Source organism: Rhinoderma darwinii, chromosome 3 (genome assembly GCF_050947455.1).
Source record: "Rhinoderma darwinii isolate aRhiDar2 chromosome 3, aRhiDar2.hap1, whole genome shotgun sequence".
NCBI classification, from domain to species: Eukaryota; Metazoa; Chordata; class Amphibia; order Anura; family Rhinodermatidae; genus Rhinoderma; species Rhinoderma darwinii.
In genome coordinates, this window is record NC_134689.1 from 369,274,283 (window position 1) to 369,286,944 (window position 12,662).

General features: G+C 44.3%; 1 protein-coding gene across 1 annotated transcript in view; it reads right to left on the bottom strand.

The window, feature by feature from the left end:
- Positions 1–155: 155 nt before the first annotated feature.
- The window catches only part of AEBP1 (AE binding protein 1), a 36,117-nt gene continuing 23,610 nt past the window's right edge, over positions 156–12,662 (bottom strand). The window contains exons 14-22 of the mRNA XM_075858664.1: positions 12,413–12,557; positions 8,425–8,513; positions 8,203–8,326; positions 7,895–8,091; positions 7,344–7,523; positions 6,861–7,251; positions 4,202–4,341; positions 3,178–3,277; positions 156–855 (exon numbers count right to left, since the gene is read on the bottom strand). Of these exons, the coding sequence (XP_075714779.1) occupies positions 314–855; positions 3,178–3,277; positions 4,202–4,341; positions 6,861–7,251; positions 7,344–7,523; positions 7,895–8,091; positions 8,203–8,326; positions 8,425–8,513; positions 12,413–12,557 (1,908 nt within the window). The 3' untranslated portion in view covers positions 156–313. The remainder of the gene's footprint in view (positions 856–3,177; positions 3,278–4,201; positions 4,342–6,860; positions 7,252–7,343; positions 7,524–7,894; positions 8,092–8,202; positions 8,327–8,424; positions 8,514–12,412; positions 12,558–12,662) is intronic.

Below are 12,662 nucleotides of genomic sequence, written 5' to 3' on the forward strand. Positions count from 1 at the left end.
ACTCTTGTCTATGGGCTGTGTCTGGTTTTGAACCTCATCTCTATTAAAGTGAATGGGTCTGAGGTTCTAACTCTGGACAACCCCTTTAACTCCCATGCCAGAAAGGTTATTAATCCAGGAGTCCAGATTAAAAAAAATAGGTGTAAGTGTAAAAATAGGGCCACATTACTTTATTACAGCTTTACTGTGGACCCGGCTTACAGATAATCAGAGCTATATATACATGTAGAGTTGACCCCTCTGGGGTAGAAACTTTAACCTTTTACGACGCTCAAACATCAATTTGTAACCCTTCTCCTTTGAGGTGGCCCTCTCAGAAGTCCCCAAAGTTTACGGTATAAGTCTCTGCTGTTGTGAATGGGGCAATAGGTGTAGTGCCCTCCTCTTCCCAGGTTTCTGTCTCCACTTCTGTGACTATTTCTGTGTAGGTCTCAGTCTCTGTGTCCCACAGAGATTCAGAAGGAGTGGGAGGCTGCAGTCTGTGGGGAGGCATGGTTGTGGGAGTATCTGTAGGAGGTAAGGTGGTGGTTGGAACAAAAGGAGTAGTTGTAGGTGGAAGAGTGGTGCTGATATTGCGCTGGCGATTCAACATTTTTCGTCTCAACATGCGCTGCTTTGCAGATGGGGAAAGGCGACGGCCCCCAGGTGGAGCTAGGCGAAGAGGTCCCTTCCCTCTCATTGCAATTATTTCCTTGATTCTTTGCCAGTTTGAATGTGCCAGAACAAAGTTACAGTGAGTTGCCCCCATTTCAAAGCCAACAGTACATGTCTTGGAGCTCTGTGTAAAACCTTCGGCCCGCACAGTCACTCGATACTCCCCAGGGTTGAGAATATGAAAGTAGTCACCGCCGCTCCCTGTGACAAAGGAGAGGTTATAGAGGGTTATAAAATCACAACATGTAGGACTCCTAAATAGTGGTAATGCGGAGTTGGTCACGGGAAATCAAGCTGATGTAGCCGGCGCCAGTGCTGCTAATACATCAATTAATATACTTAGTTGGCTAAATGTAGATTTGGTCCAAGTTAAGTAAAATAAACGTGAACAACGGTCCAGGACCAGATGGGTTACACCCCAGAGATCTTCGAGAACTCAGTTCAGTTATTTCTGTCATCCTGTTCATAAAATTTTGAGATTCTCCTGTGACTGGTATAGTACCAAGGGACTGAAAATTGTCTCAAGGACCATATCCAGAAATGATAGCAGTGTAGTGGGAAGCTCTCAAAAATCAGCCCTACGAACGGCGCTGTTCCCTTTTGAAGAGGTGTAATATTGGTTTCTTTATGCCGCATGGCAAGGAGGCAAACACTGTGTATGGATGAAAATTCTTTAATAAAATAGATGAATACAAGCGACGTGTTTCGGAGCCGAACCGGCTCCTTACTCCGGCAGTATCACAGAGATAGAACTTCTATTTCTGTGATACTATTTTATTAAAGAATTGTCATCTATACACAGTGTTTGCCTCCTTTCCATGCGACATTAAGGAACCGATCTCACACCTCTTCAAAAGGGAACAGTGCCGTTCGTAGGGCTGATTTTTGGGAACTTTTCACTACACTGCTATCATTTCTGGAAACCGGACAAAGAATTTTGTATCCGGCACAACTCGTGGCCTTCAGTTCCCTGGAAAATCCACAAATCAAAGAACCAATCTACAGGGGTGTCATGCTCCCAGCACGACATCACCAGGTGAGCATATCGCTACAACACCATTTACGCCATATCTGATGTGAGTAATACCCTATGTTTGCGCCATTTTTTTACCTTTCAGCTTCAAGGACAATATCCAGAGAGTTGTAGTCAATGATTCCTACTCTGAATGGTGACCGGTAATAAGTGGTGTACTCTGGGACCACTATTATTCAACTTATTTATTAATGATATAGAGGATGGTATTAACAAGACTTTCTATTTTTACATATAACACCAAGCTATGTAGTATAGTTCAGTCTATGGAAAATGTTCATATATTACAAGCCGACTTGAATACATCGAGTGTTTGGGCATCCACTTGACAACTGAGGCTCAATCTGGATAAATGTAAAGTTATGCCTCTGTGTACTGATAATCTGCACGCATCATATGCCCTAGGGGGAGCTACACTGGGGGGAGTCACTTGTTGAGAAGGATCTGGGTGTACTTGTAGATCATAAACTAAATAACAGTATGCAGTGTCAATCAGCTGCTTCTAAAGCCAGTGGAATGCTGTCGTGTATTAAAAGGGACAGGGACATATTACCACTTTACAAAGCATTAGTTCGGCCTCATCTAGAATATACAGTTCAGTGCTGGGCTCCAATTCATAGAAAGGATGCCCTAGAGTTGGAAAAAATTGAATAAAGTGCAACTAAACGAATAAGGGACATGGAGGATCTAAGTTATGGGGAAAGATTAAAAATGTTTTCTTTATTTGGTCTTGAAAAGAGACGACTAGGGGGGGACATGATTAATTTGTAAGTATATAAATGGCCCGTAAAAATGGTGGAAACCTGTTCCATGTAAAATCCCCTCAAAAGACAAGGGGGCACTCCCTCCACCTGGAGAAAAAAAGGTGCAATCTCCAGAGGCGACAAGTCTTCTTTACTGTGAATCTGTGGAACAGCTGGTCACAGCAGGGACAGTAGATGGCTATAAAAAAAGCTTACATCATTTCTTAGAACAAAAAAAATATCAGCGCCTATGTAAAATTCTGAGCGCCACTTGGGATCAGGAAGGAAATTTCTCCTTTTTTTGGGCAGATTTGTTTATACCTCATGGGTATTTTTTTAACCTTCCTCTGGATCATTATCAGTAAAACAAAATTCTATAGTTTACCGATATACTGTACCTTCCCTGTCTCCCATCCTTTGGTTGAACTTGAGGGACATGTCTTTTTTCAACCGTACGAACTATGTAACTGCATATACATTGGTTCATTTATATTGCATAGACATAATCTATTTATCATCTTAGTGTATTCTGCAACCTAAGGTAATTTTAAGTTGCCTAGTAGCAACCACTTGATTTTTTTGCCTCTGACTAACATGTATCTGCTGTACTATACACTGCCTCTCTATACACAAGCATTTTTTAGGATTCATCCCCACATGCGACCGGAATCATAAGAAAATTGTACAAGAAATCATGCAGTATGTGAGTAGGAAAAAAGGGAATATTTTTTACAATTGTAGTTTTACCTGTTTTGACATCGTGGTGTATCTCCGCTACAGAGATGGTGGCATTAGCTATTGGTTCCCCATGGCGATCTGTCACAATGCCTTTAATCCCACGATGAACCTGTCCAAATAAATAAAGTAGGCACATTGAGTGGTAGGTGAGGGAATATATGGCCATGTAACCATGTAACAGACGGGTCAGGGTAGGATCCGGGGGAGTGCAGTATTATTTAATGTTACATAGAAATGAATGTGAGCTACAGTATGCCATAGATTGATGGTACAGAAGATGGGAGTGGCAAGAATTGTCACATTTACACCCGTCAGTAGGGAATGGGGCAGGGTCATCCCGCTATATGTTCATTATTAGAAAAGGACAACTGATAAACTAGGCATATGGATAGGCAAAAGCAGTGTATGGGAATGATTTGCTCCGCCACCACACTGAACTGCTTTTGAGGTAGGGATAGGAATAAAAGTTCCCCATGATGGTAAAAAATAAAATAAAAAATTAAATGCATTGCATTACTGTGTTTTTCCCAAAAAAATGTCGGCTAAAACATGGTGGCCAGATGTTCGATTTTGTCCAAATCTGGCCCTATACTGGTCCTGAGTTACAGTCTGTATTATTGGCCAGAGCTGCATTTACAATTCTGGTTTCAGCGTTGAAATCACCCAGCATTCCTTGCTGGCGGGCAATGTACAGTATTCTTATGCAGGGAAAACTAAGGTCCCACTGCATTATAGGAGCTCAGCTAAAGATTTTTGACAACATACAATGTATTTAGAAAGTTACCCAAGTTTCTATGTGTAGTATAGTGGTATGCTAAATGGTGTTCAAAGGTAGATATGAGCGTTAAATTACTTGGTAGTAGTCTATTGTAAAGACCCAAGATCTCTTAAGTCCTTAGTCTATAAAGCATACTGTTTCTTATATTAACATCCTTCTTGTGACGTACCCGTTATATGGTGTGGACTATCCCTGCAAAAAACATATAGGTCCTGCCTCTTCTTCATATCTAAAAATAGGGCAATGTTTACTCACCTGCTCCATGAAGGTAAGCAAAGATTCTTTGTTGTTCTCCCATTCTTCAGCCAGTTCACTTTCGTGTGGGAACTTGTCACAGCCCAGGTATATGGAGAGCTCCATACAGTTATTGTGAAGGTAACTGAAGTCGTTCATACCTGGTAGGGAAAAGAGTAGGCCATATGATTCCACAACTAAACGAATTATAAACCGTTCTATGTGCAGGGTTAGCGGTGTTCTTTCTTACATTCAGAGGTACTACAATTATGGGGACATTGTTTATAGAGGTCTGGAATATGAAACGATCACTTAAATTCAAACATTTACTAAAACTGGTGTTCACTCTCTATGTCAGATGTCACTCAGATGTTACACTCGCTATTGACCGTGGCATCGGAGGGATCTCTAATCCAAGTCATTGCAGGCATGTGTCAGTTGTGTAAAACAGTCGGCACCCACTGCGTATGGTCCGGGCTCGGCTTCTGAGCCCTCGCCATGTTTTCAGGGAGCACATCTGCCGTACATGGATGGTGCCAAGTGGTTAAACCTGCTATCATCAACCTCATTACTAAAAAAACAGCATCTCTTAACCCGTTTTACACTGTTAACTACCGACCTGTCTTTAGTCTCCCCTTCATCTTCTCTGACTTAATCTGCTATCTCTCTCCTATATCTCTTCTCTACCCCTTACAATTTGTTTTCCGCACTCTACTCTCTACAGAAACTGAATTATCTTTCTGACCAACCGCTAAACCTACGCCTATACCCTGTGCCAGTCACTGAACTGGTTGCCCATTTACTATAGAATACAATTTAAACATATTACCCTCACCTTGAAGGCTCTCCACAGTGCTGCACCTCCTTTCATCTCCCACATTTCTGTCTACCACCCTACCTGTGCGCTACGTTCTACCAATGATCTAAGATTAACATCCTCCATAATCAGAACCTCCCACTCCCATCTCCAAGATTTTTCTCATACTGCACCAGTCCTCTGAAAAGCGCTATGCCAGACAATCAGAGGAATTCCCAACATCCACGATATTAAAGAGAACCTGTCAGCAGTTTTAAGGTCTCAAAACTGCTGTCAAATTGATAAAGGGGAGGGGAAGCGCATGACCAAGAAACCAATGTTTGATTCCCCTGGCGTGGCGGGCCACTCTCTACTCTGAATGATGGCTCTAGCGGACAATCAGGAGACCGCTAGAGCCGTCACTCAGATTAGAGGGGGGGGGGGCCTGCTGCATGCAGTGCATGAGCACTTGCACATCAAGTCCTGCCTTAGTAGCACTTGCCATCGGCGCGCCAGGGGAATTAAACATCATTTTCTCAGTGATACATCTTGCATCATCAAGACAAAAGGTATTTTTAAAATGCCATCCTCTTTATCGTACTGTCGGCAGTTTTGGAACCTCAAAACTGCTGACATGTTCCCTTTAAGTATGTCCTGAAAACACGTCTTTTTAGAGAGGCCTATTACATTCCCTAATCTAAATCCTTTTCTTTATCCCTCTCCCTTTACTCAAAAGTATCCCCCACACTCCTTGCACCCTAACGCACTTCATGTCTGTCATACACAGATACTGGCTGGTGACCGGCTCATGCAGTTTTATGTTTACTACACTATTGTTATAATACATGGCTGGACCATTGTACTTAACTAGCCCTTTTTACCTCTTGTGTCACCTCCTCTTCCTCATAGATTCAGATGATTTAGAAAAAATAATCATTCTTAGTAGAAGGCGCTCTTGCGCTAGTGTGAAGGATTAGACCAAATTCTCAGTCGAAGCAGAGTATCACAATGAGTGGAAATTTTTTCTTTAAAAAGGACATGTGTAAGAAAACAACATTTATTACAAAGGTAGTCACAGAAGCTACGCGTTTTGACCTCGAACTGAGGTCTTCATCAGGCTTGTACCTGCCTGATGAAGCCGCCGGTGTCCACTCTGAGGGCCAGCAGACTGCCTAGATACGGAGCATCAAGGCTCCATATGCTTGATGATCGAGTTGGGCCGACTACCTAGCACAACTCCAAAAGGTGAGTGTATTATTTATATATATATATATATATATATATATATATATATATATATATATATATATATATATATAATATATATATATATATATATACATACACACACACACACACACACCCCACCCTGTTTTTGTGGCATTATCCCAGAGGAGCGCTCCTTGTCTCTTTTTTTTTCCCTTTATCACTTCTTCCTAGATTGTAGCTCTTGTGAACAGGGTCCTCACTCCTCGTGTTTGAATTATTAGCTATTTTTGTCACTTTGTAATGTCTGATCTTGTATGTACATGTTCCCTCTGAATTATAATCAAGTGCTGCGGAATATGTTGGCGCTATTAAAATAAAGATTAATATTATTATAGTATATCAAAGTGCATTTACCAACCAGGTGGTGTCAGAAATTGCAACATAGCCATGTTCTGGTGACTTCCCTCATGTAATGCAGAGGGAGCATAACAACACTCGCCACCAGTTTCTGCTTTGTAGTAAAACCCCTAGACCATCACAGGAGTAGTGAGCTCTAGCTTTGTGACCTGCTGGCAGTATAGTGTCTTGCTGAGCTTCAAAATTACCTATCACCTAACTGAAATTAGGCCAAAACATTGATATGGTTCTAGAACTTGATACATGTGAATTACTTACTTCCAGAGACAGGCCTCCATTTTGCTCCATTGACAATGCCCATACCCTTGGTGTAGTCATCTGCATGGCAGCTACCACGGGTGGTTTCTCCCATGGTTAGATGGGCTGAGGCATAGGAGATAGCAAGCCACCGGAAAATAGCATGGTCAGGTGTCCTGGACACTCCTTCTTCATCCTCTCCTGCACCTTCAACAGCAAACTCCTCTTCTTCTTCTTCTTCCTCTTCTTGGAGAAACTGATGACGATACCGGGGTGGTGGTTCCTCTTCCTTCACTGCCCTTGCCATATCATATGGGTAAGAGACCAGCTTTTCTCCACCTTGTAAGTTAGCTCCCAGAACAAAAGGAATTTTATCCATCCAAGCGATGATTGCTCTTGTCTCAACTGCCACCTAGAAAAGAAATACATATGTTTTGTCTACATCTCAGCATTAAATTCTATCTTCCTAATTATACTGCGAGCAGCCACCAATGTGAGACTTACCGTGGCATCTTCTGACAAAAAGCCTTCTGGAATAGGTAAATTATTGTTAGGAAAGCGATGAGGGACCAACTTTCTGTCCTCTGCGGCCCACAGTGCTGTGTTAAGGTCTGGGAAGTTGGTGAAAATATCATAGCCTTCTTCTGTCCAGTGGCCCAATGCCCAATTTCCCAGTTCTGAGCCCTGTGGTAGAATGGAAAAATTTGAGATCAAGACTAATGCTTATGTTTTTTTTACCCCCAGAAACAGCGCCTGTCTTGTCCATTAACTGTACCTACTATTGCAAACCCTGCAATAGAGCTGAGCTGTGATACCAGACATAGCCCATGGACAGCAATGGCGTGGTTTCTGGAAATAGAAAATAAGACCCTCTTTTTAATCTCAGACAAGTCATTTAACCTCTCAGGAAACTAAGTGGTCTAACGTGTAAGACATATTGTACAGTAAATAAACACGACTGGATAGTGTATTAAAAATATCAGTGCAGAGTTTGCTCAGAGTTGGACTCTACATTTTTAAGGAGGCTTCTACAAACATATGTACTGTGTACTCACCATTGGACTTGCAATCTCATACCCATCAGGGTTTAGTGAGGGCACAAGGTGAATCCTGGTCTCTTGGACTAGGGTTGTAATGCGTGGGTTGCCATCTCGATATTCCTTGCACATAAATTGCATGAGAAGAAGAAGCAACTCTCGCCCTAGAACCTCATTACCATGAAGTCCAGCTGTGTACCGAAATTCTGGCTCCCCTGTTGCGCAAAATGCAAAACAGTTTAAGATTATAGGCAAATTGTTAATCAATCGGTCTCTGGCCTTTTTAATTGAAGGCCATTTTGCTATGAATTCATTGACTTCCTTACCTACTTCGTGCTCCCCTGGATTATTTGAAATCTCCATTGCGTATATTTTCAATCCTTTAGCTGTCTTCCCTATGTTATATATTCGAGTGATGGTTGGACATTCTTCATTTACAACTTTCATGAGCTGAATGTGAAGTGGTATATTGAGAAAAAAAAAGAGATGTTAAGAAATTAAAAGCAGGATGGTGTTGATGCAGGTGACAAAAGTGAAGAAACACTCACCTGCCTCATATCTTTGTAATTGTGATACTTAAAATCCAGGTTATCTGCAGATGTTAACACTTCATTCTGGCTGTAATAACTGACCACATCTAGAAAGAAATTGAAGCTGATAAGGGATAATAGCTGCAGGGCCGCCATCAGGAATTTCAGGGCCCCCTACAGCTAAATTTTCTGGGCCCCCCTACCGTGGCACCGCCTGTTAACGGTACTCCGTCCAGCACTATATCATGGTACCCAGGGCCGCCATCAGGGGGGGTATTAGGGGTACTGATGTGAGAGGCCCGGCCAAACCTAATTGAAAGGGGGGCCCGGCAAACTGCCGCGACTTGCCTTTGGTAGGAAAAAAAACAGCCCCCTGCAATGGGGCCCGTTTTTTTCACCAAAAGAATGTCATGAGCTGCGGGCGCCCCTTTCAATTAGGTTTGGCCGGGCCTCTCACATCAGTACCCCTAATACCCCCCCTGATAGCGGCCCTGGGTAGCATGGGGGCCGTCAAACACCGCCGCCCGTGTGACCGATCGTGCACACCCGCAAACTCCCGCGCATGCGCACCGGCGACCGCCTGGAACCGCGCACCGAATTTTGAGGCAGATTTTGACCTGCCCACACTATCTTGCAGCGTTTTTTGCCCGCTGCGATTGAGGACAGCAGACAGAAAACGCAGCGAATAATGCATTTTCTGCCTCCCATTGATTTCGATGGGAGGCAGAGGCAGAACCGCGGCAAGAAAGGACGTGCTGCTTTTTCTTTTTTCCGCGACTTACTGTGCTGTCACTTTCACTTTCCGTTGCGGGGTTCACCCGACAGAAACCTCAGACGGAACCCCGGAACGGAAGCGAACAGTGATGTGAACAGGCCCGAACACAAAAGTTTTGTATTTTTTTAAGCTGGTTCACCAAAAAAAAATAATTCCAAATTCTACTGGATCAACTGCCTATTTAGAGACCGGCAGCAGCTCCAGGAGCGACATCATAAGGGACACACTAGGCGGATATGCTGAGTAAAACTCCACAGCTTATCCGCCCCGGTAGCCGCAGGGAATTCTGCCAGCAAAACCGCACCAAATAGTGGCGCAGGTTTCGTGAGGCGTGTCCGCTGCGGGAATCATGCAGGGAAAAAAAAGTTTAGACTTGCCCCGGCCGTAGTCCTGGTGACGCATCTCTCTCTTCTGAACGTAGCCCCGCCTCCTGGGATGACGCTGTAGACCATGTGACTGCTGCAGCGGTCACATGGGATGAAACGTCATGACAGGAGGCGGGGCTGCGCTAAGAATAGAGGATCGCGTCACCAGGACTACGGCCGGGGCAAGTCTAAACTTTATCAATTTAAAAAAGTACCTTCTTTTTTTTCTCATTTGTGATTTTTGCGGCAGAACCGCAGCATTTCCGCAACAAAGGAGCGCCGATTCCACAGAATAAATTGACATGCTGCGGCTTAAAAAGCCACACTGCAGGTCAATTTTTTTTGCAGCGTGTGAATGAGATTTGTTAAAATCTCATCCACTCTGCTGCGACTGTAATACGCTGCGGATTTTCCACAATAAAATGTGTTGCATAAAATCCACAGTGTTCATGCCTAGTGTGTTCCTACCCTAAGGCCGGATTTACACAAGCGTGTGCTTTTTGAGCGCGCAAAAACGTGGCGTTTTGCGCATGCAAAAGGTCCATAACAGCTCCGTGTGTCAGCAGCGTATGATGCGTGGCTGCGTGATTTTCGCGCAGCCGCCATCATTATGACACTCTGTTTGTATGTTTGCACGCGGTGCTTTTCTGTTTTCATTCATAGTTTATACTGCTGCGGAAGTGCTGGGCGTGATTTTCACGCACCCATTGACTTCAATGGGTGCGTGATGCGCGAACAATGCACAAATATAGGACATGTCGTGAGTTTTACGCAGCGGACACACGCTGCGTGAAAATCACTGACAGTCTGCACGGCCCCATAGACTAACATAGGTCCGTGCGAGGCGCGTAAAAATCATGCGCGTTGCATGGACGTATTACACGTTCGTCTGAATAAGCCCCAACAATAAGGCCCAGTTTACAGAGTTTTTGGGCCTTGATATTGACTCGGACACTGCGTCAGAATCAGCACCAAACAACTTCCAAAACCGCCTCCCATTGATTTAATCTGAAATCAACGGGAGCAAGTCGCGGAAAAAAGAAAAAGCAGCACGTCCTTTCTTGCCGCGGTTCCGCCTCTGACCTCCCATCGAAATCAATGGGAGGCAGAAAATGCATTTTTCGCTGCGTTTTTTGTCTGCTGTCCTCAATCACCGCGGGCAAAAAACGCGGCAAGATAGTGTGGGCAGGTCACAATCTGCCTCAAAATTCTTTAAGGAATTTTGAGGCAGATTTTTTTTTGCCTGCAAAATACTGTGTGAACAGGGCCATACATAAACAGCACTTTGAGATCATTTACTCACTGTGTCAAAAGAGCTGCTCCCACTCCAGTCCTCTTCCGGCGATGTCTTCCAGGCGAGGTCTTCGGTTCAGACGTCCAGTCCTTCACCTCCAGCCAGGCTCCAGGTAAGTTTTGTCCATGTGTGTCCGCGGCTGCGCGCGCTTCGTTCGCGCGCGGGCGATCGCGGGTGCGCGCTTCCGGGCTTTCGCAGGTGCGCGCGCGGGCGGTCTCGAGTGCGGGCGTTCGTGTATGCGCGCTCGCGAGTGCGCACACGCGGGAGTTTCCTTGTGCGCGCGATCGGGTGCGCGCGCGCGGGCGGACGGTTTGACGGCCCCCCATGACGAGGGGAGGGAGGGGGCCCGCAGCAGCAGCTCACGACATTCTTTTGGTGAAAAAAACGGGCCCCATTGCAGGGGCCCGTTTTTTCCTACCAAAAGAATGTCGCGGCAGTTGCCGGGCCCCCCTTTCAATTAGGTTTGGCCGGGCCCCTCACACTAGTACCCCTAATACCCCCCTGATGGCGGCCCTGAATAGCTGTGTCAAGAAAAAAAGATAACTATTCCCAAAAGAGAAGATTAAAAGATTTGGGAAGTCCCCATAGGTACGGGGCCCATTAAGGGATGACCAGTCACCGCAGTCAGGAGTTTCAGGAAATAAGCTGTGATTGTTATAAGTGGTAATTTAAAATGCATGTAAGGGCTCATGTACATTGCCATATTGGGATGTTGTGTGGAACTGTAATACGGCACCCATGCAAATATGTGGATGTACCTCCATTTGACCTCCGTTTCTTTTTTTTTCATCATGGAATCTTGAGGAAAAACTTGTCGCTTGTATCATTGCATAACAGAGATATTGAGCGCCTTATCGAGGCCACGTATGGTGGCACACAGAGTCCCCACAGGTCTGTAATCCAAAGAGGGGCTTCGCCATGTGCATGAGGCCTAATACTAAGTTTTCTTCTGTTCCCTCTCACAATAGTCTCTCAGTTCTTTTTCTCTCTTAGGCCATTTGCCAATGCAAATTGTGGATTTTCTGCACATTAGTTGCAGGTTTTTTATGTAAAATTTGTACCTAAAATTTACAACTAAAGTATAATGCAATGTATGTGAATGAAATGATCACAAAATCCGATGCAGATGCAGCAGAAAAAATACGCACAAATCATGCTGCAGATTTGGGAATGTTTCCTCTGTCAAGGATTTTTTCTAAATTTACAGAGGATTGTCCCATTGCCTAACAAAGGGTAACAACAACAAAATTCACAGCAAAATCTGCATGCAAGGCTCTGTACACACCTGCGTCTTGGTTTCCATTTACCAAGACGCAGTGCAGTCCAATCTGTTGTACGCCCGACTGACGCCATTGACTTATAATAGGCTCTGTTGGGTTCCGTTGTGGTGTCCGTTATTATGACAGGAATAATGGCGTTGCATGCAGAGCTATCTTTTCGGGTCCAATAAGATGGCATGCAGATTTTTCTACGAATTTCAGGTCACACTACAGCAAATAACCTGATATCCTGATAGTTCCCCCCGTTCTGTATAACCACTTATCATGTTCATTGCAGGTTAAGGTTTCTTACTGGATACTGGGCATCCTAAGACCTCCATGCGCATGCACAGGCTGCCATTCCAAGTCTGTGGGTATATACGGAGAAATCTTGCTACCACAGATTCTGGAAAATCTGTCTGCACCGGTGTATCCTTGTCCACATTCCCATAAAACATCTATAAAGAGACAGATTTTGTTTTAGCTATAAAAACCTAAAACATTCTGGGCCTCGTTTATCAACATTTTTCCAGAGCAATTTAACAATCTGAGCGCTGATTGGT